At 37.4% G+C, this 26730-nt stretch overlaps 1 protein-coding gene across 5 annotated transcripts; it reads right to left on the bottom strand.

The window, feature by feature from the left end:
• Positions 1-4247: 4247 nt before the first annotated feature.
• SH3GLB1 (SH3 domain containing GRB2 like, endophilin B1) lies at positions 4248-26666 on the bottom strand. 5 transcript variants are annotated; one of them, XM_085067999.1, is made up of 11 exons: positions 26467-26659; positions 23474-23615; positions 20816-20944; positions 18927-19060; positions 18442-18534; positions 17163-17249; positions 15746-15769; positions 11427-11516; positions 10874-10974; positions 5710-5941; positions 4248-4719 (listed from the first exon to the last, which is right to left on the bottom strand). In XM_085067999.1, exons 1-11 carry the CDS (start codon positions 26536-26538, stop codon positions 4612-4614), a joined length of 1212 nt encoding a protein of 403 aa, XP_084924125.1. In that variant the 5' UTR covers positions 26539-26659; the 3' UTR covers positions 4248-4611. The 5 variants fall into 5 exon arrangements, with proteins under 5 accessions (XP_084924125.1, XP_084924126.1, XP_084924128.1 ...); XM_085068000.1 differs by having other exon boundaries at positions 17211-17249; positions 26467-26658; XM_085068001.1 differs by lacking the exon at positions 4248-4719 and adding an exon at positions 5203-5322 and having other exon boundaries at positions 26467-26666.
• Between the last annotated feature and the right edge of the window lie 64 nt (positions 26667-26730).

Below are 26730 nucleotides of genomic sequence, written 5' to 3'. Positions count from 1 at the left end.
TATGTCTTTGTGGTGTTGCCAGTTCAAAAAGCCAGACAGACAGACTGCTGACAGCAGAAACTTGTTGCAGAAACCAAGCAATAAAGACCATAATTTTCTGACAAAAGTAGCTACATATGTTGTACTTCTGATGCTTATTTTGTGGCATGACTGATTCAGACAATAGTAAAAAGCATTGTCATGGAATATTAAAATGATAATTGGTCTTAAAATTGGCTCAATGTATGCCCTGGTCCAAGTATTAAGGATGAATAAAACCTTTGTCAGACTCCCAGACTGAACTTTGATGAAGCTGCTTGGTAGAAAGCATACTTTTAGAAAGACTGGAAAGCCCAGATCCCAGATGTAATATATGAAAACCCACATTCTACACAGATACACTCGAGTTGCCTATAGTACACTGAGCTTTTGTATCAGTTATTTTGAAGCACTATATAGGCAACTAATTTTCTATATATTTTCACGCCTAGGCTCCTAGAATATACCTCAGGTCACTCTTGCACAATTTTCCAAGAATCGAGTTGAGATCCAAAAGGCCCTTATTCAGTGCAGATAATCAAATTAATTGATTCCTATTTAATCTCATTTAATCTAATGATTTACAATTAATTCCCAGATTAAACTTGAAATGTTTTATTGATAGCAGAACCAAAACAGTTTTAATGTTAGCTTTTTCCCTGGGCCAGATTTAAAAGTGAAACTGTCACGTATGTTTCTTCTACTGAGAACAATACAGCAAAATGAAATTATGAAGATGCATTCTGTGGCTAAACTTAGGGCTCAATTGTACAGCTACCTGCATGAAAAGAAAAACAATCAAGCTACAACCACCTTATGTAAATATTTAATCTAGATCACTCTTATAATTTACTCTGCTAATGTTTCAGAATACACCTATACATTTTCAGTGGTTACTTACTGTAAGCCCCATGCAGAGCATATACATAAACTCCCATTATTTGCATGGTTTTGTCAAAGTATCTTTAGGTTTCACATTTGGGCTTTTCCCATTTTGCTTCTCTTCCTGAAACATCACAACCAACTTTTGGTAGCTTCTGTTGGACATGGGCTTGCAAGTCATTGCCTAAGCAGCTTGTAAGCAATTCTCTCAAGTTCGTTTTAGCAGAGCACCCACAGTTATCAAACTTTGTATTTTTCAATCTTCATATTACTGCTTTAGTCTGCCACTACAGCATCTGCATTGTAACAAGAAAGATACTCTCCTTGAAGTGTGCCTTGAAGATATGGGCTATCCTGACAACTAGAATATATGGGCTTAACTCTACCCTTCCTACAACAGCATTCAATAAACTGGTACCTGCACTAATGACACTGTGGCAGCACAGTAATTCCTGCACTGTGTATGAGATCCAGAGATGCCAGCTCCAATCCCAGCAGCAGCAGAGCTGTACTAACACTGCTGTTTGTGGGCTAATTATGCTTGCATTTCACAAGACTTACTAGTTTGGGTAGAGCCCTTGCTAAGTTCAGTATCTTTGCACAGTCATGCACTCCAAGGACATTTCTTTCCTTCCTCCACCTCCCCACACACATTTGTCTAAATTAAGACACTACATACTGATGGGTTTACCTGTGTCCAAAATTACCTTATGGTAGAGAATTTTGCTCCAAGATACACTTCTTTGGAAAGAAGTAACAAAAATGATGAAAATCTCATGGTTTGCAAAAAGTCCAAATCAGGATTTCTGTTCAGAATCAGTAGGAGTTAGTTTTCAAGCTTGGTCTGACTAAGAAAGCATTAAAACAGCAGTTATGACAGAAACTACATAAAACTAGTATGTAGTTTTCTAAAAGTATTCATTTACTGGCACTAATGATGTTGTATATTATCCCATCTGCCACAAAAGCTGATAATCTGTGAGGAAAACTCACTCAGGTCTGTTACAGAATATAAATGTGATGACTATTCTAGTTGAAATTGTTCAAAATCTTAGCATTAATTAGAATAATGAAGTAAAATGCCAGCGAATACAGAAAAAAAAAAAATATACATTGAACAGCAATGGAAGTATTTATCTTCCCCCATGCACATATTCTTAGGTATCAATTCCAAATGTACTTATCTTGCCAAACCAGTTATTAAATATAAGATAATGCATATTCTCTATGTTTTTCTGTGTTTGAAATCTGATTTCATAACTATCTAGAACTTTCACACAGGATTTTTTTGGCCTGGTTTACCTTTTTTCCTTCCTTTCAACCAATTAATTTTGTTCTAAGTAAACAGGGAATTTAACCAAAGAAATGAGAGACCCAAAGCCAAAATCAGTTCCTTTCATATTTGTTGCAAAAATCATTGAGTCAGCAAGCAAAACCAAAAACTTCCAGTCAACTTTTGCTTGAAAGTTGCCCACAAAGTGACACACAGAGAGACTGAGTTTTGGGACTACCTGCAGTGAAGTTCTATTCAATGTAACACAAGTGCAAACAAGCACTGTTCTACCAGCTCCCCTCCTCAAGGGTGCAACAGGGAATCTCAAAATACGTGAGTTTAAGAAAACACTAACAAATTTCTTTACTTAAATTACTTTTGGGTTCAAATTAAACAAAACCAGGGAGAACTGAGAATATGGATTTTCACCCTTGTTAGACTAAGGGTCAACTTCAATTTTTCTCACACACAGCTTAAGATGTTGACATATAACAAAATGTAATTCTGACTGCTGCCAAATGTTGCCTTCACATAGCTGTACTGCTTAGAGACTTCACCAAATCTCCATCATCATTTTAAATGCTGCTCTGTAACATTTTATTGCACTAAAATAGGAAGTAAATAGGCCAGTATAGCAAAGAGACTTAAAAAAATTATCTTGAATATTCTACAAACTAAGTCAAATGAACAATTTTGATTTGAATTTAAACACATTTTATAGCAGTTCACTTTAGAGAGGACTACAGAAGATCATCACAGTGGTTAAATGGTTCAGTCTTTTTGCTTCTAACCTGTAGGTTTTTGTCTTCATAATTATTTTACTTAATGCATCATGAATGATTCATGGTTATTTCCAATTAGTCAGTAATTATTATAATTGTTCCCTGTAATAGTTGCATTTAATAGACAGAATAAATTTAGGATTTTCTTGGCAGTTACCCCAAGAAGGTTGCAATTGATGAACCAATGCAATATATTTGCTTTAATGTAACCTCTGCACTGTAAAAATGAAAGAGACTATTTTTGGAAGTGAAATTCAAAATGAAAATCACTTTTTAATTAAACCGCCATACCACCTAAATTAATATAGTTTTATCCATACCACTGAAGTAATTTCTATTGCTGAAAGTTTCATCACTACATGCTTGCAATGACAATGTTAAAAATGTGTTAAAGAAATGTCATTGCAAACAAAGGTGTTGATCAGAAGCAGTTAGCTAAGCATTGGTACCAGTGCTCCCTGAGAGCTGAAGTGGACTTCCGTTAATGGTGCGAGAAGAATTTCCTTCTCAGTGGATGGAGTTTCCTTCTACAAGTGCAACCCAATTAATTAAAAATACTCAAACTAAAAGTAAAAGAAAGGAAGGATGATTCCCCTCAACTATACTTTTAAAATCTTTTTACAGCCCGAAAGATCTGCTACTTATGAAACACTAAAGGCTACAGTGTTTAGGAAAATGTTATTTTGTTTACAAATAATACGACCTTTGATGAAGCCATTTTTAGATTCAAAACATTTCTTCCCACATTGAAAGGAGATTCCCTTACAAAGCAAAATGCCTACCACTAATTGAATCCAATTAGAACATGACAATAAACTGTTGCATAAGAATTGGGGATGCAGAATTTCATTACAACCTATAATCTGAACAAATGTATGCTCATCTATAGAACTACTTAAATGTAGGGAGACAGTGCATACTTGGTTAGCAAAATGCAGTGCTTAATTTAATATAAAGGCTGATTTTCAGTTGAAAGAATTGTTATAATTACTAATCAAACTGAATTAGACTCTTTTCTGGAAAGCATTTAAAGGCAAAAAATACAAGGCAAGGTTAAAAACAAGTCAGAATGTATGTCTCTAGCTTGCATCAATGCACCTAGGTGCAGTGTAAAATTTCAGCATACTGAGAACTTGCCTTAAGTTTTCAGAGGTGACTAAATGCAGGAGACACTCCTCAGAAGCCATGTGTGCCTCAGCACATCTGAGCTCCACAAGTGTTGGTGACAGACCCACATTTTATGTTTCATGGTTTATGTTTTGGTTATTCAAATAACATGCACTACACCTGCATCAGTTCACAATAAGTTTATTTTATGTGAAGAAAAGCTTTGCCATTAATGAAAATTTCAGTAGAAAACAGTACCTCCTGCTTTCAATCTAGATTACTCAAAAGTAGAAGCTTGTATTAGTGAAAACTTCAGTAGAAACAAATCTGTAGGAAACGTTCTTGGCACATGAAGTAAAAGCTTAAAACACATTAAGTTTGAATAGAGTATTGACCGTGCAACCATGCTGGCAGAAAAGCCAGTTTTTAATGGCTGGTATTTGTCCCTCAAGACAATGACATGGAAGACACATAAACCTGCTTACATAACGTTAATTGTATATAAATATGGTGTTGCCATAATTGACAGTCTCTATTCAGGCCAACCATTTAGTTTAGCAGTTCTAAATAAGTAATAGGCACTTTGCCTTTCTGATTTCCCCTTTCACCCATCAGCCAGTCTGAATCCATGCCAGGGATACTGTACACTGTTATCACCTAAAAAAAGAGAAACACATTATCATAAACTCTGTTTGCAGGGAAGAGAGTTACAGCCTACCTTCACGTGATTTCCAATATCTTAGAATTGAGATTAAGGTTAAACAGAGCATTTCATAAGAGCATCCATGAAACATAATCTAATCCTCATAAAAATTATTTCACTGGTCCATGGAAAAGAATAGACACAGTAGCATATTTTAAAGTATCTTTTTTTCCACTGAAATTCTATCCATTACTGTTTCTTTTCTATTATATTTTATGTTTAAATCTTGTGTATCTACCATCAGCTTTAACAGGCAATCTAAAAGAAACTTCTTTAGCTTGCACAATAGAAAGACAGATGGTGTTGATGTGCTACATCTTCACAGAAAATCTAAGCCCACAGCTTCTAAGTCACTCTTTAGATAAGAAAAGAGTCAAATAGAAATATTGAAGTAATGCACATTTAAAAACCCCAAAATTCAGATTTTTTTTTCAAAATTTCTTTTTCAGCATTAAGCTACAGTCACATTACCAGGTAGAACTCTGTTCCAGCACTGTGCTTCAACATCTATCTCCATCTGCTTTGTCTAGACTCTCTGACTTATAACTGCAACTGAACTGGAACAGGAATAAACACAGCACAACCTTCACCATGAAAGCAAGAAATAGTTGTCTTTTCATATTCTTCCCAAATTGCAATATTCAACATAGGAAAAACGAATCATATTGATAATAGTGTAAAAGGTGTGGTGAAAAGTAGACAGCAGAACTGTATCTTGGCTGTCTAGCAGATGTTCTTGCAAGCTAAGATGGTGCAACAAACGTTGACTCCCTCTGTAGAATATTAGGATACATAGGTATAGGACAATGCTCCAAGGATATTACTGAAATCTAATTTGAAAATAATCAACTACACAGACTTTTAGATGTAGCACATATTAACTGGCTACTCACAAGCACTCCCATTTTACTTTCAAATAATCAAAGTACATAGAAAACTCTTACCTCATCTGCAAGTAGTGATAATTCACTGCTGTTTGCAGCATCATAATCATAGAGAACTCTTGCTTTCCTGCTGCCACTTGATGACTTCAGTTCACTGAAGCCTGAAGTAACAATTGAATTGCTTACTGAAGGCAATGAAGCAGAGGCTGAGGCTAAGACTGAGGGAGTAGAAACACTCTGCACAGGAGTTGTGGAAGACTGATTGTTGTTAGAGAGGAAAGTAGATGGAAAGCTGCGAGAGAAAAAAAAAGACTTCTGAGTGAATCTATTTTACACAGGACATTATACATGCTCCCATGCCTAAATTAGCATTCTTATTTTTATCAGCAATAAACAGCAGCAGATAGCAGTAACAGAACAGCACTGAGAGTTTTATAACATAAATATACTTGTTCCTGATAAGTAGCATAAATCAAATCAATATAATTTAAAAGAAATACTGCCACCTTAAAAAACCCTTGGAATTTGCCTCTTAAGAAAAGGCAGAACCAAGAAAGCACCGTTGGTCAAACTTAATTCAGACTGTATTTTGATAAACATTTCTTTTGACAGCTCTGCCAGGAAAAGTAGCCTCCACCTCCTCCTGCTCATTCCTCAATTATGTGGTTACACAAAAGATTGTGCTGACAAACCAGATCAGGGAAATATAATGCAACTTAAAAACACAGCCTCCCTCTGAAAGCAAGAAAAATCACACAACTATTTTTGTAATCTAAATCAGTTCATTGATTCAGCTAACTTCATACTACAAAACAAAAATATTTTTTACACTAAAAATGAACTTATATCAACTTAAGCTCCTCATTTCTAGGTCAAGCTGCTACTTGCTCAGTGCCAGCTGTAGTGCTTGCCAGACCCTCCCATGAAGTCAATTAAACTCATTAACCTGACTGAAAAAGAGGGAAAAAAGTATATAATCTCCTACTTGGTTAATGAGCTCAATCACACAAAACTGTTATGAGTGACAGAACAGATACAAGGGAAAGCACAGAACAACATGACTGAAAATTGGAAGGAGCAGAAAGGAGAGCAAAGCAGCAAGAGCTTTTGGGGCAGTGGAGTAGGAAGAATGAAACAGCAACGATGAGCTCTGAGACTGTCTGATGTCACTCTGCCCTACATCCTAGGACGCAGTTCCATGGCAGACTAAACTTATTTATTAAGAAGCTGATGTAGCAATTTCTTGTCCCTTTGCTGCCTTACTTTGTTGTAACACTCATCTGGATTCTACCCAAAGAACAGATCAATGATGGTTTTAAAAAGTGCTGATGCAGTAAAAATGCATCAGCAACTAGGAGTTAAACCGAGTCATGATGACATGCAACTGTAGCTGCATTTCCTTCCACTCTTTTGACAAGTCCATTCCCACATTCTCTCATCAGTCCTTCCACTCTGATGTTTTTTCATTAACATGTGGGACATGGACATACTACCTCCCCACTCCTTTTGTTTGCCTTCTCTTTTGAAGTAAGGAAAATCTATACATACCTTCCATATGAACTCACTAGAAAACAGTCTCATCTCATCCCTTCCCACCTCTGCTCTCCAGTTACATTCTTTCTAAAGGTGTAGTTCACCCATGTAAATCCAGACCAAGATATTCCCATAACCATGTCTGCAACATTACTGGTGCTCATACTATCATAAGAGGAGCTGTTTTAAGGGAGCTGATGTAGGTGAAAACTAAACTAATTTTTGGCTCATGTGGAATAAATAGTGGAATAAATGCAGCTCAAATCTGTAAGAGCTGCAGCAGTCCTGCACACAGGTTAGAGGTTCACACTATACTTAACCTGGTAAACGCACAGTGCCACCAAACAGGTGGATCCACTCCTGTACCCTTTGTTTGCACAAATGTTCATGCTCTGTCATTTGAGTCAGACCTAGCAATCTGCTGCTTTTGATTCAACAATCTGATCTAATAAAAAAATCAGGAAGATATGCTTACTTTCCATGAGACCAGCTTTTTAAACATGTTTACCCTGCAGTCACACAGTTGTATCTGACTGAAGGGAAAAAGCAGCAGTGCAATGAAAAGGACAGCACTAGCCGACAGTCAGGCTGAATTGCATGTAAACATAGCAAAGACTTTCAGGAGACTGTTCTGAATTTAGTTAACAGCTTACTACCATGCAAGGGAGGAAGTCCCACTTCCCCCTTTGGCTTACCTTGACCCCACTTGATCATAAAGAGCTGGTTCAACTCCCTAAGAAGAGGCTCCAGCTCCACAATTTTTTTTTCATTTGCTAGATTAGTTTTTCAAATTAGTTCACCATGTTCCCTGAACAAATCAAACAAGCAGAACAAAGACAGCCAAAACCAGACCCCACATTTCTGTAGGTAAAACTCAGCTGTGCCTCATGATGTATTTATTACTTGATTAGTTGGCGTTCAACCAGACTGATTTAATTTTAAATGACAATCAGCTGTTTCTCAACATTGCTAAATGACTGTTTAATATACAGCTAAACCTGTTCTCAGTTAACACACTAATTACTTGTAAGTCATTCTGCTCAGTCCAAAGGGTCACTGGTTTGTACAGTCAGTGGAACAGAAAGCCAAAGCTTTACAATCTCTCTGTCCATCAGTGGGACATTAAGTCTCACTTTTTTTGCAAAGCCTTATGTAGGCATTTTACTGGAAGGCTTCAGCTATACAGAGGTTGCTTGGTTTGGGCTTTTTTTTTTACCTTGAGTAACAGGAGTTTCACAGCTTGTAGAGTAGGATACTAGTAATGGATAATCTGAAAAAATAATTATGCCAAATCTTACATTTGCCTGTCAGGGAAGCTGAGAGACTTCAGAGCAAAACCAGTTATCAGGAAGAAAAAAAGCAGCCAGAGTACCAGAGCATTTGAAATAGATTTGTTTAGTTCATTCTGAGGAACTGAAAATAAGAAAAAAGGGAGATTTGATTTAAAGAATCAATGCAGCCCCACAGGAGGGTAAGGCAGTACAGAGATAAGCAGCTGGTGCTGCCTTGAAGAGAAACATCCATAAAAACATGTCTATTTATATAAAGAGAGCTGAGTACAAGTTTTCCCCCACCTTCCTTACAGCTGTCTCTGTACACTCTGCACAGTGTCTCTGCACACTGATCAGGAAGATCAGTGCTCAGCTTTGAACTTGAATAGTCTCAATGTGAACCAGGACAGCATTTATGCCCTAGATTCTGACCCAGGTAAAAATATCCATCTCCTCTGCGAACCAGGTTTCTGTTTCAAGTAACAAACTAATCTCACTTAGAGGCTGAACACCTCAGCTCCATCAACAACCTCAAAACAAAACTAAGTCCTTCACAGTTCTTGGCTTTCATATGAGAATATTGCACACCAATCTTTTATGTGTGAAAAGAACACGTGTAACTCAGCACTATGTGTTAACCAACACAGCACTGGCAGACACAACCAAACTCTAGCTGAGCTGCTTAAGTTGTTTATTTGGTCTGTATCTGCCTGCATAACATAGGGAGCACCGAACACAAACCCTACCAATCTGTTTATTTAATGCAAGTGCTACACACCACATCCCTATAAATGAAGGCACTGTTCCAAAACAAGGAGCACAGCTTGAGACACGGTCCCAGGGCTCTGTTATAGTTCAGTGGGGCTTTCTTGCACAGGGAAGGAAAGACACACCCAAGATTTAATACCATAACTATTTTAACCCACATAGGCAGAGAAACTTCATTTCACTGTTCAAGGCATTTAGAATTTTACAAAGCTTCCATGCTTTTGCCCTTCTAACAGTCATAATAATTTTATTAAAAATACTAATCAGATCACAACCACATAAAGACACCTCCTATTTTCCTAAAGGCACTATTTTCTTCAAATACACTTTTTTTATACCTGGTACCAGTTTACACAGATTTTAAACAAAGACAGCTGTTCTGGGACAAGCTATACATCCTAAAGCAGAATTTAGAGAGGAGCATATTTCTTAGAATAAGGCTACAATGCTTAAGACTTCCTGTTTGGTAACTGCACTAGGATAAGAGTACACATTTTAAAAATATCCTCTCAAAATTGCTGTGTAAATATATGTCACTTAATTTCTAATTTAAGAGTTGCTTTTCCTTAGTACCGTAAATGTTTGTTTTCAGGCTTTCAATTCTACAACTTGTATTTATGTGCTAACACACATTTTATAGTTGAATATTTGGAATGCATTAGATTGGGATGTAACTTAAAAGATGTAGCTTTTTTTTAGATCTAAGTTTTAAACACTTTAAACTACAGTTTAGTAGTTTAAAGCCTTTTTCAAGACTAAAAGAAGTCTTTACACATTCAAACAAACTAAGGAAATCAAATGCCACAGGAAGTTGCAAGACAGGAAAAGGATAAGACTCAAGAACACTTTTGTTTTTACTTCCTTGTCATGGAAAACATAAACAGAGATACCTCGGAGACAGTTACCTAGAACAAACACTACAGTAAACTTCTAAGTACAGACAATCCTTCAATGCATACACTCAAATAACATGATCTGTATAACTCTAAGAAAGGCTGGTTTGTAAAGAATTAGAACAGGGAAACTTGATGAATTGTATCTCTCTATATTCCCACCAATCACACAAAAAGGATTAAGAGCACAAACTAAAGTCAGTTTCTTCTCTTATTTTAAAAATGCTAAACCCATGAAACAGTGAAACAAGACAAACTTGTTTATTCCACTGTGTGTGCTCTGGATGATATGTGCTGTGATGTAGATTTCTACCTATACAGTATCTATGCTGGCAACTCAGTTAAGCGTGGAGGACAGGGTTTCATTGAAAATCAGATAATGACCTGTAGTGAATTAAGAGGCAACAAGAATTTATAGGAAATATAAAAACTTCTCCCACATTGCACAGAGATTTAGTAGCATGAAGCATAAGACAACCGAGTAATTACAAATAAATCTCTAGAAATTCCTTTTTGTCACATTAAATGAAGTTACCACGGGCTCACCTTCAACCCTCAAAAGGCATTAGTGCTGTGTGTAGGCTTAGGGAAGTAGTTGCACTGGGTAATTACATATTAAGTACCTGAGAACAGATATATTTCCTTTTAGTCCAGCATGCTTGTGTGTTCACTACTGTTGTATCAGTGTGAGTTTTCCTACCATTCATAAGCACATATTAAAAACTGAGCTTTTTCCTGAAGTTTATACACTATTACTACCTTCCAAGTTGTTTCTGGAGATCCAACATATATTGGTAACATTGTGCATAATAGGTCATCTGAGCTTCAACAAAATCATTCAGACAGCGGAGATGATGTGCCTGTAACACAGCAAAGAAGTGTTCAGTCTACAAGGGTTCCATGGTGCATTAGAAAGAGCAGGCCCCTAGTCAGGTCCTAATGCCAATACTGGCACTTGGGGATAAACACCAGACAGGCATAGTGCCTGGATTTATCAGGTAAACAGGATAAAATGTCACAAAAATTAACATATTTGAGCAAACAGTTTTGTGGTTTCAACACTCAATTGATCTGATGAATGGGAAGCTGGGTATAAAGAATGAAAATGAAAGCTCCTGCATTCTGATGGTTAATATGAAAGTAAATTCAATGGATGCTAAATTAGAATACAAAAATATCCTTGTGGTTTGATGCTTTCATGCACTGAAGTGAAACCTCATAGAACAGAGTTGTTCCCAAGTAGTCTACTGTAGCTATTTTTAGGAAGTGCCCTGATATTGACTTTCCCCCTCAACACCTTTTGGGTACTCACATGTGTGCTGCTGATTCCTTCCAGCAGCAGTCTGGTAATCTCTGCTTGACGGTCAAATTCACTCTGAGTAATTCGCACTTCCTGTTCAGACTAAAAATAAGAATGCATGTCAGCTACTGATACAGTGCTCTCTGCTACACCTGCCCACTGCAACAGTCCCATTTGATGCTCATACAAATGCATTAATCACAAGCTTAGGTGTTTGAAATGTGCCTTTCCTTTGCAGATCTTTACTGGGCAAAAACAGTAATTGCATTCTGGGTTCAGAAATGTTGAGGCCCTGTGTACCCAACAAGCAGCTTTATTATCACACACCTACTACACATGCAAAAGAAAGGCATTTCTTTGCCAGCAGTATTACCCCACCTCTCCCAATAACAAAGCAAGTGTTCACTGGCATAACCATGTCTGCACCAGGGATTCTGTCAGCATACCAGTGGCAGCCAAGAATAATGTATTTTTCCCTACACATCAACTTAGCAGGTCTCTGAGGAAACAATTCAGGGTAAATCTCACGTTATTTTTGCCAGGTAACTGCACAGCTGTGGCTAGCACAGGTCTTTTTCATGAGAACTTCTTCTGTGTTTTATAAACAAAGATAAAGTTTGGATGTTATTAAAAACAGTGTCTTGAGATTTGGACAGTTGAGGCCTGGCCAATCAGGCCTGGGGGAAAGTTTCTGACTGACCAATCTGGGTGACCTCTGAAAAGTCTATATAAGCTGAAATCAAAATAAAAAAGTCCTCTTTCTCTTGTCACACTGAGAACCCGGGTCCTTTTCTCTGCTAGTGGCTCAACAGCGACACACAGCAATCAGCTGTACATAAATCTTTGATGCTACATTTTACCAGGATGTCTCATAATTTAATGTCTTATACTGGCCACTAAACTACTACAACTGTTTCTGGAGGTTGTGATCAAGGAGTCTTTGAAAATAAATAAATCTAAACTATAACAAATGTTCTAACACTTGGTGTTACAATTAGAGTAAAATTTCTATTAAAATTATGTAATACAACTTTCATATTTCAATAATTCAAATTTTTTCCCTGTTACATATAGTTCTCAAAATTTTTAAGTAAGTCATCAGTGTTATAGTAGTTTTAAATTATTTCAATCTAGCACAGCTAAAATTACTTTAGAGTACTTTCTTTTGGGGGGGGGGGGTTGGAGAAAAAAGGACACTAAACACACATATACAGAATATGTGCTCTAATATCTAAGATTCATTGTTCCAAGACAGAATGTCCTCAGCCTGGAATCTGGATTACCTTGCCTCAGTGCTTATATTCATTTAGTGCCTTGTTTCTAAAAACAAACTCAAGAGCAAAAATCTACATTAAGTCCAAGATGCAGCAGTTACTATTCTCAACAAAGGAGGAAAACCATTTTCAGGAAAATTAATGAGGTGGTATCAGTAAAACACTGGTTTAAAAAGCATTTGCAATCATTTGTGCTTGCAAACATTCTGCTCTTGCACTCAGCTAATGGTAATCAGTATGAAAAGTCACACGGAATCTCAAAAAAGAGCACTGAAGAATGATAGTTACCTAAGAAATGTTTTTCCATCTGAAGTCACTGCAGATGGAAAGGTTTACACAGTAATTAAACAGTGAGGAAGCAGCTAGAGAGAACTGTGTAGCTCTTACTTAAAACTGAGATAGCAGTGCTTGTATCAAGTTCCAAACTAATTAGGTTTTCAGAGTTTGTTGAGGAAAGAATCTTTGCTTGGAATTTTCTGATTAAATCTGAATTAGTGTCAGTGAAATCCATCTGTCAGTCTTTGAGAGAAATGTAAGAACAAACAGATGAAAAAATCTAATCTGATAGCCAAGAGGGAAAGAAAAGCAACATCTTAATTTTCTTTTAAAAACCCCATCAAAACAATAAGTAAATCATTTATCTGGAGACAAACAGTTATCTCTTGCTGTGAAGTCAGCAGTTGCTAATGTGTTTCTGTCTCCCTGTCAAGTAAGTAAATACATAAGAACAGGAACTTACAAGAAGGGGACATATACATCGGAATAATTATATTTGTTTCAACAACATTCTAGCAAATCAACTACTTTTAAGAAAAGGCAAAGCCAATTACATGGTAACCCATACTAATTTAGCCATTACAGAGTGCCTTGAAATGTATTTACAAAAGCCTGATGTACTGGTTTTGTAGAGATTTACATGAACTGAATTATGTAATGATGTGTTTAATCAGTTTTGCCCACCCCTATTTTCAGTACTGCTGGGTGAACAGTAGCAGGACAGTGTATCTATTCTACACCTTGGGGTAAAGGTGAAAACCAGCTGACTTCCAATCTAACAAGTGTATGGCCTGATCACCTTTGTCTCTGAACAGAGTGAGGAGCTCAAAAACCTAAGACTAAACTTTCCAGCTGCACTTGTACTGTGTTTTTAGGACTGTTAAAAGGTCTCACTAGATAAGTCTCATGAAGATCCCTCAAAATGGTACTTGCTCTGCAACTTCAGAATTTGAGCCCAGGTTTTAAATCCAAGTATTCATATGTAAACAATCTCCCCAGATTTCACACAGGAATACAGGACCTCTCAGAAACACTGTGAAGTCCTGCAGTGAAGGGACAACACACATAAAAGCATATGAAATAAAATCACCTTCGTAAGATTGTTTTAATAGACTCACTTTTAGTAAAACACTGATAGTGGATATATTGCTGTGCCTAGTATTTAATATTCCTTCTGAAATAATGGAGTTAGAGGAAGCCAAACTGAAGAAGTTTGTCATTGCCACCATGCACATCTTTTATTCTAACTCAAAAAAACCCCAAAAAAACCAAAACCTGTAACTGATCCAGAGATGACTGGATGGTCTGAAATCTTTGCTGGGAAGCTTCCTGTGTTTAAACTGACAACATTTATGAATACCCTCCTCCAACTCTCAAACACAGAAGGACAGATTTCCTTTAAAAATGTGGATGGATTACTGCTCCGTTACAGTACATAATGTTGTAGTTTCTTCTCAATAGTCTCTGCAATTTATATACTAAATAAAAAAGGGAACCTTGAATTACATAATTTATTACAAAAGCTAGAGGTTTTAGTCTTCTTTAAGCTGTAGTTAAGTACTTTGTATTATTTCTTCTTCTTTCCAAGACACAATCTGTTAAATTTCACTATCCTTAAAATTGCTTGTCCTTGTCTCTGAAAAGCAAATAGCTTCAAGATTAGTTTTCATTAGAGCAGTACTCCTTCCCTGCCATTTTTCCCCAAAATAGTACCAAGTATAACAACAGACAGGTATGCTGCTTCCAAATGTTATTTTACTTAATAAAGTAATTCTCAAACTTTGGGATCAAAGTTGATATAACGCTCTTTTTACAGTTAACCCTCATTTTACTCTAAATGCCTCCTTTCCTCTGAACTCACACTCATCCTCACCTGTTTGTACCATAACTCCCAGAAAGTCAGAAGAGCAAAAGCCTTAATTTCTCCCACAACTCCCAAGATGTCATTTGAAGCTGCATATCCCAGCTACTCCCTACACCCTCCACAGCTGCCTAGCTAGATCCTCTTTAAAAACCATGCTCCAAAGCCCCTGCACTCCCCTTCTTACTGACTTAATTTTAATTACCCCTCCTTTACAGAAATCCACTAAGAAATCTCTCCTTCACTATTAGCACATCCCCTCACAGCCTGTTGCCAATACTGGTTTGCCAGAGCCAGTGAGCCTAGGAATGGCACCAGAGCAGCTATTGCCTAACATTCCATTAGCTCCTCTGAGTTTGTCCCATGGCAAGGGGTGGCATGACAGAGAAGGCTGCAACCCCCATCCCAAGGCTAATACTAAGTTTATGAACTAGCCTTCAGGGCAGGTGTAGTTTTCAGATGTGCCTACCCCCTAATGTGAGCTGCTGAAGATCCAGTGACACTGGGGAGAAAGGTGGCATGTTCCATGTCCTGGGTAAAACTTGAAGATCAGTGTTTTCAGGACAGCTTAGATTACTAGACCCAAGTATTTCTGAAAATTTTCACATAAGCACATTCTTAACAGGGTACCATACCAGTACATTTTAAGAGAAGTCCTGTAGGTGTCTTTCTATTGTATCTTGTCACATGAGAATTATATGGTACTAAGTGACAGCCAGAAACAGCTTACTATAAAACAAGCCCCAGGCATTATTTTGTCACTGAAACTTGGAAGGCCCTGGAGGGGTGCAGTGCACTCTGATGTAATGCATCGGGCTGCCAGTATCAGACTGAAATCAACAACATGTAATATCCTTTATTACAGCAACTAGCACAAGTTATGGTTTCAGAATTCTGCAATTTTAAAATTGTTTACTTACTTTTGTCACTTCCTCAGCCCATATCTAGGCAGCATTAAGAGTGGGGGAGGAAAAAATAAAAATATCCATACTTAGACATTGGCGGTACTCTATTACAGTATGTAATCATACTTTGGCTTTTAACTACTTTCCTGTCCTCAGAACTTGACAGGGATTTGTGGAGTGCTACAAGTCAGTTGTCCAAAGCCCTTCATATACAATGAATCTACAATGAATATGGATAACACTACATCCATGAAACAAGTTAGATACTGAAGAGAGTGTGACTTGTAGAACTCATATATTATAAGAATCTATTTAAAACAAGCTATTACACCGCAACACATAACTACTTAAAAAATGACATGAATCAGACAAACTAAATTACCTTAGGAGAAACTTAAGTTACCTTAATGTGTTATAATAATGGAAAACTATGGAAAGCTATTCTCATTTTTACACTGAAACAGATGAATGCTTTCTCTTGCTAATTTCATTAACAGTTTTCTATTTCACATGCACTTTTGCTGAAATGTAAATGTAATTAAAAATGCTACAGAGGTATCTCAAATTGAGTATTAAAGTAGTAGCAAGCAGCACAGCAAAATCATAGAACCGCAAGGGATTTAGTCTAAAAGTTAATTACTTCAGCTTGCTCTTCCAATTTTCTCTTGCAATGTGGTTCTCATCCCCTGCCACTGTAAGATGATGACACAATCAGGAGTAGGAACAAATGTGTATAAAGGTTGCAGGAGCAAACTGTAACAAACAAGTTTATTCGCTCCTTTTTTTATCTGATCACAGCTGAGGAATCTGAACACTAAATTGAGGTGAGATCCAATATGCTGTGCAGATCCAAACTTCAACCAGAACAGGCTGGATAGCACAGTCTGTGCTGTACATAACTAATTAATCCCATTCTCTTCCACTTTCACCACTACAGTGCTAAAACCAGCTGCACTAGCGAGTTCCTGCAACAAATTTAGGATATGTTGTACTCTAAGTTAAGGCATTAACTTCTGTGACATTATTCAGTTGCATTTATTTGTAACATATTTCTTGAAGGGAGTAAGTTCTATGTATTCCTGGCTGTTTCACATAATTCACTTGTACTCATATTAAAAAGATAGGAAAACTAAATAATTCCTTCCCTCTAACAGCTGGGAAAAATGTCAGAAGTGAAAAATCAACTCCTTTGTATCCTAAGTTTACTGTGATTCATAAAATCACAGAAATTAGGAATATAATACTGTATATTTCAAATTATCAGAAATAGTCTGATAAAAACAACATCCAATGCTGTACTGACATAAGTGCATTTAGTGCATTATACCAATCTATTTTAGAATGGAAAACATCTGAAACAAGACCAAAATGATCTGGATAGCAAGAGGAAACATTTGGCAGGAAAATGAATGAACACAGGAGGCCAACAAACCTTTAGCCATTTTACATGCAGCAAGTTGAGCATGTAAGAGACATTTACCATAATGTTATTCTCTTCAGGCTGAGAGATGTTTAGTTGCTTAAATGTATAGATAAAAGACAAAAGCAAGTTACAACACTGTGAATATAGCAGGTATTATCAGCACAAAGCACTACAAATTTAAGCTAACCAAGACTGTGAAGTGAATATAGATAAATAAAATAGTGTTGATTTTGATTTTAAACACTGATCTAAGCTGTTTCAGTTGTGTAGTAAGCATGGGACAAGTAATTTTCAAATATTATTTTACTCAGTTATAAAAATATGTAAGCACATGTAGATATAATTTATCACTTCATCCTATCAAAGAAAATAGTAAAACATAAAAATTTGCATCATAACTCAATATACTTCACTAACCTATCAGTCCAGCCCTGTTAGGCTTCTTCCTTTATATCATATTCCTTCCAGAATATGACCCATTTGCATCACACCTACATCCTGGTTAGTTCTCACTTCTGTATTGCAGAGGATAAAATAGAGCTGCAATTTTGTTATTTCTGCTGGAATTCTACAATCTGATACTTCTTAAACATGCACATTATTGTCAAAATGTAATTAAAATTAAAGTATAGGCAAAATAGTGAAGAGGTTTAGAATTTCATGCTCTTCCAGCACTAAATTATTTGTGCATAAAACTGCATATTTGCTGTATGAATACTTAGGATCAAGTAGTAGCAGCAGCAATTGGCACCAAGCTCTGGATGATTGCACTGGTGATGGAACTAAAACTTAAGTACAATATATATATGCATATTATATATTGTATATTATGAATTAAAGAGTCTCACCTCTGTTTGGTAGTGTGAAATAGTAAGCAATACTTAAAGAGAAACCACAAATATTGTTGACATAGAGAAGTTTACATAGGTTCATCAGTTGAAAGCCATTATACATATGCTTCAACATTTGCAGAGATTCAAATATTTGTATTTATACCCACACTGGCAGGTTGTAGCAAGTAATTTTTGGCAGTATAGCCTCATCTAGTATAGAGCAAGAAGAGAATAAGTAAGTTCAGTTTGATGGAATATTTAAAAGTAGAAGACTAACACCTTGCTCAGTAACTCACTTCCATTTCCTTGTGCTCCACTAAGGCATTTCTTACAAAAGTATCTAGAAAAACAACCAAGGTAAGAGGCTAGGACTGGAAACATAACCAAGCAGTCAAACTGATAAATATGTATCAGTAAATCTGAAAGTTATGGACAAAACAAAATCCTCTACTTACTGCAGCTCGAGCTTCTGCAACTTTTGCCTTCTTCAGTCTGGTTTTTGCAGCATCCAAATCCAGTCTTTTATTTTGTAACAGTTTACGTTCTTTCTGAAAGTGAGTTAGGTTACTTTGTGAAAATAGGTACACATACTCACAAGTATACACATACTCACAAGTAAAAGACATACTTGGAAATGTTTTCAATGAAGTATCATATAAAAAGACATTCTCCAGTTAAAGAGAGAGGCAAAGTTAGATCCTAATTATTCTTATACAGCTTATACTCAGTATGCATACTTTTAATAGAACAATAGTTAAAAAATGTTTTCATTATTATTTTGTTTTTACCTCAGCAGAAGAACAGCAAATACACCAAAGGCACAAATTTAACTTGAATTTTTCTATATTACCTTGAGGAAAGTAATAATGCACCATTTACATTTTGAAGACTGACAGTTACAATTGGTGTTAAATACTGAAGAATGTACAATTAAACTTACAGTAATAGTTTTGTAGTCGCCTTCAATAAAGTTTCTTAGGGGAGTGAGAAAGTTTATGGCAGAAGTTTGAATCAGTTCTCTGTCTGCAGTCCCAATTCGCTTTTGTGTTTCTCCACATTTAATGAGTGCATTTCCTGCAAAGGAAAATATATGTTAATCATATGGTTCAGGCAGGAGGTTAACAAAACAGGTTGCTAGTTAAGAAAGTTTAGGCCAGCAGTTTGAAAGACAATCCAATGCCATGAGAAGGGCCTTCAAAAGAAAAAAAAATGTGCAAAAAAAACCCCAAAACAAACCAAACCAACTAAAAAACAAAAAACAAAAATAACCCCCTTTTCCCCACCAAAAAACACTCCAAACCCCTCAAAATAAAACACCAAAAAGCCCCAACATAAAAACAAACAAAAACCACACCGAAATAAACAACCATGCAAACACCAAGCCAAACCATTTTTATCATGATCACAGGTCAAGGCAAGATTTCAGTGAGGCCACAATGTAGAAATGGTACTATGACAACTCCATGCTGAACACGTATTTCAGAACTGGATATCATACCTACTTATTTTAATCCAACAACTTCCTCTCCTCATACAACGTTTTTACACTATCACAGGAGCAGTTGGTAGCAAGGAAAAAGCTTATTTACATACTAGAAAATAATGTGCTTTTCCTCTTCCCCATCTACTCAAACTTCTAAATAGGCATTTGCACATTAATCAAACAATACTTTGAAATTTGGTTGCAACCTAGGTATTGAAACTGAAGTTAGTGTGTCAAATGGAATGTCAACAGGTTGACACAGCTTAGTCAGAAAGGACACTAAGTGTTCAGAGAACTAACATTTTATGACAGTGCATGAAACCCTAACAGTGTATCTATCTTTATGCTAATAGTTTATGTTATTTGCCTGAATTAAAAAAATTCTGCAACTTAAGGGACAGTATGCCTGTAAGTGCAACTCTGTTTGATGTTAAAAAGCAAGACTTGAGGGTGATGCTCAGAAGGAAAGCAACAGATACATAAAATCATGTGGAAGTAAGAAGAACAAAGCCTGCTATTATTGACTTTGTATCCATAAGAATTCTATAAACATTTACTTTTATTTAATTGGATTCCTTTTTTGGAAAGGAACGTCATTATTTACTGATACAAGGAACTCATTCACAGAACAGAAGTTGTCTCTCCCACTGTAATTTTGAAGAAAGAACTGGAGAGAGGGAACTATCAGACTTTGTACACTATACCATATACAGACAGCTATATTTTTCAGTAGTCTAAGTTAAATTAACAGCTGAAGTTATCAGCAACTTTAACAGTTGTAGAGAACATCAGAATTTAGGCTTTTTAACTAACACTAGGGTAAAAATACTAAAGATAGTACCCCCAACCATCCTGTCATAACTTTACTAGAGAAGGTATAAAATTTAGACTGTGTTCCACACTCTCATGCTTATCAAAATATTATATATTAAGAAAAGCAGGAATACTGTACATTAGAGAGGTTTCTTACTATAGAATTTAATTTCAGGTAACATTTTCACTCCAAACAATAAATAAAATCAATAAATACTCTCAGATGTGCAAACGTGTTCCTTGAACACGGAAACTGAATTCCAAAATTAGTTATTCTGGTAAGAAAATTATACATCCACAAAGACGGATACCATTCCAACCACATGTTCTGTTTCTAGATTTGGATAGAAATCTCATCATTGATCTCCTAATGCTCAAAGTTATACAGCAAGTCAACTCAAACTGATACAAATGTCATTAAACTGTTTTATCTAGAGGAAGACAAGAAATATAATTTTATATTGTTAACAAGGCATCTTGTTAACAAGGCAAAATCTGTGATTTTTTTTTTTTTTTTTTTTTTTACTTCTTACCATAGGCCGTTCCTGGGCCAAATTCATTCCCAGCATCAATCATATACTGGCCTAGTAACTCTGGATTATTCATGCGACTTGGTGCTTTGCGGTCCAGCTTCTCATAGACAAATTCTTCTATTCTGGCATCTAAAAAAATGTTTAATTGAAATAATTACTGTCATTCAAAGCACAAGTTAGAAAGAGAAACAAACAAGAAAAAAGGAACACAAAAAAGAATTTCAAAATCCAGCCATTAAACTCAACATTAAGTGAATAATATTAAGCTGAAAATCCTGTTCTTGGAAACTGACCGTATTCCATGTTTGCCATGCCATGTTCAAGTGTTTCCTAGATCTGGGAAAGTGAAAAAATACACTTTTCCATTAGCAGAGTTATACAACTTTTCAGAATTTTGATCAGAAGTCTTCACAGTAAGAGCAATAATAGAACACTTCTTCTTAAAAAAACCAGTCTTCTGTTCCCCCTCCAGAAAAAATAATCAAAATTGTTCTCTAGAATTAGCAGAATAGGAATTAAGTTCAACAACTACTGTAAGTTCCCTATTAAGATACTCTGAAAGTTTGGTGGCCCAAGAAATTATATCCTCTTTCCCATGCCCCATGCTCCCTTGAAACATTCTAAAAGAAATCATCATAAAATATTAGAAAATGTTTCATTTGGTATTCTGATATATTCTTAGTTTGAGCAATAATATTATCAGAAAAACTTGTCAAGAGTATGTGAGCATTAATACCCATCTATAATAATACTAACCCACAGTGAGCTTCTTAGGGGGAAAGGTCTCACACACCTAAAACAGGGGCTCTGTTAATTGAAAAAGCAAACTCCTCAGAGACAGTACCCGATTTCCCTGCTTTCATTTCCCATCTAGCTGGCTTTATTTATACAGTCAGTATGAACTAATTTCAGCCTGCAATAGTACAGACAATCACAAAGAAACTTTCTAGTGTATGAACCTGCCACTTTAATACTACTTGTTAATTAAACAATTTTCAACAGCGGTGCATTAAATAACTGCTCTCTCATGCAGGTAACAAAAATTAATCTAAGACAGACAATTATGGCAACCAATGCATTCCCTAAAACAAGTGAAGCAAAAATAATCCAAAGTTGTTTGTTTTCTTTACTCAAGCCATAATATTTATTTTTTACTAAACCACAAAAGAACTGAAAATTTACCTACAATTATTGGACTATTACATGAGTCTGATCTATAGGCACAATTGAAAACAGGACTCAGTGATTTTTTCTCCCCCAGACAGGGTCACTCCACTAACAACCAGCAAAACCAGCTCTCTGCAACATGTGATCTTTCTCCCAAGTAGGCCACCAAACAGCTGAAGTTACATTCACAAAGACCACTGCTCAATGCTGAGTATTTTTAGCCATCAGAAAATGGAGTGGTGAGCAGAACTGAGATACTGCCATACATTATCCTCCTACTGAAACATCTTTATACACTTCCACTAGCCTCCAGTTAGGAAGCTCAGCCTTCAGTATTCTAAGCTTACGTGTTTCTAAAAAAGTCCAATGGATAGTACAAATACTGAATTGAATGAAAAAGACAACTATTTCCTCTGGCCTAGACAAAAGTAGAAATTTGAGCCAGAATATTCTGCCAGTTCTACTGCATCCTTCCCACAGGATTAGTTAGTTTATTTTTGAAATACTGTTTTTATGGAACTAAAAGATGCCACAGACTTCCAAAGCCATACTTCAAACATCACTGTTATAAAGAATTTATCTACTTGGCATTAGAAGTGCTAAGAGTGTATGACTTACTGTTACTAATAAATCCTAGCTCAGTATGTCATTACAAGCAGAGTATGTATGGTTTCAGTGCAGAGGCAGAAGCAGTATTATAATTTTATCATTTGAGCAAACCTAAAGGAAATTTAGATTTTTTCAGTAAAGTAGTTCACCCAGTGACTAGAGACCAGGTCTTGACTTGAAATTTAGATCTATACACTAAGCAAATTCCTATAGCTGCCAGCTCTGGTACAACTGTAGGATGACTCAGAAACTGATCTCCTCAGCATTACTACTCATAGCAGCAATTTCAGAAACAAATAAAATTAACACACCATAAAACTTCACTTTCTTCTACCCATGTTTTTTTCTACTATTGTTAAAGACTCAACAGTGATGAAATCATATTTAAAACTTTTTTGTATTGCCTAAGTAGGGCGCCAATTCTTTAGTAATGGAATTGTTAAAGACAGGTATTTTAGTTCACCTTGCCTGCTTCAAGCTGAATTGTATTTTGCAGAGAGTTTAAGTAATGAAATAGTAATGAAGTTTCTTGAGCCACGGTATCTACCCCATGAAGAACTTTAAAATTCTTACAGATACCCAAGATACATGGAAGTAAGAGTGGGAAAGTCAATTAAACAGTAAACAAGCTAAAAAACCCATCAACCTGAGACTGACCAGAGTATGGAACCAATACTATACAATTTATAAAGCTCTCTCTAAAGTTTTCCCCATTTGAAAAGTTAAGGAAGTAACAGCAGTTTTTACAGTTTCTCCACTTCTTAGCAGCTCTTCAAAATGTGCTTTCTGTAGTCATAACTTATGCAATAACTATTGCAGTAAATAGTTACACCGGCATATCTATTAGTTCAAAAGTTGAAAACAAAAACCAGGACTCCTTACTTGGATTTGGCTGCAATAAGACTTCTGTTTGCTTCATTATTTTTTCTGTCCACAATTTAGTGCATTCTGCTTTGCTGAGAAGGTTCTCCAGATGAGCATCCAGTTCAGTCTTCTCTGCTTGACCAAGCTTTTCTTCTGTGAACTGCAAGTTAGTCAGGTTAAAAATTGTTCATAGAATTCATAGAAATAGTTTTCCAGGACAAATTTAAAACAGTCACGTGTATTAGGTTGAAGATGATGCTTTAAAAGATATAACCATTAGCCAGTCATCAATAAAAATCTAAGGAAAAATTTGAAAGTTATTGAGCTCACCAACAAATCCATACTATCAGGTTAAAAAAAGGGGCAGGAAGATGTCAGTCAGACAAAAGATGAGAAAGGTTGTTTATAACATTATGAAAAAATCCTCTGCTCAACTTGGTACTGAGAATTCTCACATGAAGCATTTTGACCAATTTTGTACAGTGTGCTTTAAAACATGAACCAAAATGAAAGAAAGTCCAGAGGTAATAACAAAAACTAAAAGATTACTTCAGTCTTGTATATTTTGTAATTGTTTGTCAATTCTTCCAGTGTAAAACCTGAGAACAAAACAGATTCCCATTGCAGCTACCTTGAATATATTGCAAAAAAAAAAAAAAAAAAAGTCCTGTCCAGGGGAAACAGGACAAAAATAGAGAGCTTAAAATTCAGTAAGAAGATTTAAATTATAATTACACATTAAAGAAAGCTTCTAATGACAAGGATTAAATGCTAAAACAAACTTTCTTGGGAAGTTATGAAATATGTATCTTTGGGAGTGGGGGGTGTTTTGCTTTTTGGGAGTGGGGGGTGTTTTGCTTTTTAGAATAGGACAAACCAATGTTTGATAAACTGTTTAGATATAACTGAGATAACTGATCCTGTTATGCATTACAGAAACAGTAATATGACCTCTGCTGTTCTCATCCAAGCTGTGATTTCAGTGACCATGAAGTACAATATAACTTCATTCAGCTAAATAAATCCATCAGACAATTCATTTCACAAGATACAAAATTCATGCCAAGTCTTACTGCCACAAGCAGTTTATTCCTCAATCCCAGACAGGGAGAAGCAACACGTTTCACATGAGGGAAGCAAGCAAAGCCGGAAGTGAGGGCTTTGCCTGCCTCTCTTCAGAGCAGCAGTTCCTCATAACAATGATGATCTCATCCCTTGACAGCCCGTTGTTCAAATTCAGGCATTTCCAGGAGAATCTGGCTTATGATTAAGTCCCTAACAAATTTACCAATTAGGAACATAACAGGACTGGAAGCATTCTGACTGCCCAGCTTCATTCTTAACAAGTTTTTTGGTGGTTAGTAAGAAACAAGAATACAATAGATGTAAATTGCATTGTCCAAGTTTGTTTTACTTTCCATTGCAGGGAGATTAAAACCGACTTTGATAGCATGCACACCTTGATAAATGCTTCTGGCATTTGCAGTTCTACATAAAAACAACTGCATTCATGAGAAAGTTCAGCTGCCGTATAGGGAAGAAGGGAATTTATTCATAGATGTATTACTACTACTACCATGTAAAAGGCTTTTAAATCTACGCCAGGTGTTCTCAAAAACTTGGTACAGATTCATTTCAATACAGTAAAAATAGTTCTGGAATTATTTTTTACTAATTACAGACAAGAGTATTTCTAAATAAAATTATTAGTATTTCCTATTAATATTTCCATAAATCTTCTCAGCAGTGTGAAGACTGCTTAGTGAAGACCACAATGTTAAGATTTCACATATACACTTACATGAAATCACAAGGTCACATCACAAGATCTTACAATGAAGGGTGAAACTGCACCTCCTTTTTTTCCCTTGTCCAACAAGAAAAGAGAAAGTGGAGGCTGGAAAGGCAGAGTCGATCTGGGAAGCAGGTAGACCTGGAAGCAGCCAGGAGTAGTGGGGGAAGCATGGAAATACCTCCACCACAAAGAGAAGCCACAATGACTGCTTTTAGGTAATTTAAATATGAACAACAATGTTTTTTGACGAGTTTGCATTTTCAGAGCTCTGCTGTGCTGCTGATCATTGCTTCTGCATGAATATTGAGTTTTAGGGCAACACATCAGACTGATCAGACCAGATAACAACGCTAATCACGTTCCAAACTGGACTGTGACCCAGCGAGAACTCGTAAGAAACCAAAGTGGATTACTGTATACTGCTGGGATGCCCATCTCCATACAGGAAATCTGTTCAAGTTTGATTATATAAAGAAAGGGGATTACAGCGCAAGACAAGCACTAAGGAACAAAAGACAGTTCTAGTGTCCTTACTGCGAAGAAAGGGGAAGACCGAATGGGAAACAATGGGCTATCAAACAAGCTTAAAAACGATACCAAAGGTGGAGCAAACCAAAAAGCTGAAGCAGACACATACCGGACTTTCATGTGTCACATCACAGCTCGACTTTTACCGATCAGGCGGCGACATGGATACATTTCTAGCAGCCAGTAAAATCCAGCCGCTTATTTGAGGAGAGACACACCTTTGTCCTTTGCATGCACAAAGTCCGGCAGTCTCTCCCGGCAGCTGATGTCTGCGCACCTCGTCCCCCCAGTGCTGGCACCTTCTCCCCTCTCTGCCTGTCTGACCTTGGGCTGCATCACCCCCGCCAGCCCCCCGAGGCTGCCCTTGTGCAGCCAGCCTGGCGAACCGCCGGGCCCGCCCAGCCCGGGCCGAAGGGACAGCTCGCAGCAGCCCATCGCCGCCCGGCCCGGCCAGCGCTCCGGCCTCGCCGGCGCAGGCGAGCCTGGCGCTCCCTTCGCGCTGGGAGCCCACGGCGGGCCCGGCCCCTCCCGGCCCCCGAGGCGGAGCCCAGCGCCCCGCGGCGGGCCCAGCGGCGGCGGCCCAACGGAGCCACCCGCGGCCTCGGCCCCGGCTGACGCGTCCCCGGCTGGGAGCGCCCCGGCAGAGCACCGTCCCGGCGAGGCCCCGGCAGGGGCGGAAGGCCCGTACCTGCACGGCACGGCTCAGGAAGGTGCCCGCGTCAGCCGCCAGCTTCTTCACATTGAAATCCATGATGTTCATCTTGGGCGGGGGCGCTGACTCAGCCCGGGCACCCGCGGCGGCGGCGGCCGCTCCGGCCCGTCCCTGTGGGAGCCGCCGGGGGCGGTGCCGGGCCCGGCCCGGCCGCAGCGGATTGGCGGGGCCGCGGCGTCAGCCCAGGGCCCGGATCGGCCGGGGGAGCGGCGCCGGCGGCCGCCCCGCCCCGGCCCCGCT

The sequence above is a fragment of the Lichenostomus cassidix genome, chromosome 8 (assembly GCF_008360975.1).
Source record: "Lichenostomus cassidix isolate B80296 chromosome 8, HeHo_3.0, whole genome shotgun sequence".
Taxonomy (NCBI): Eukaryota; Metazoa; Chordata; class Aves; order Passeriformes; family Meliphagidae; genus Lichenostomus; species Lichenostomus cassidix.
The sequence above is the reverse complement of the archived record's forward strand: the minus strand, read 5'-3'. Positions and strand labels throughout refer to the sequence as shown.

Coding starts and splice junctions, on each gene's coding strand:
- SH3GLB1 (XM_085067999.1), bottom strand. CDS start 26,538: ATGAACATCATGGATTTCAATGTGAAGAAGCTGGCGGCTGACGCGGGC. Junction 19,061..20,815: donor TGGCCCAGGAACGGCCTATG/GTAAGAAGTAAA, acceptor TTTCCTTTGCAG/GAAATGCACTCATTAAATGT. Junction 5,942..10,873: donor CTCCAGAAACAACTTGGAAG/GTAGTAATAGTG, acceptor TTTCTCTCGCAG/CTTTCCATCTACTTTCCTCT.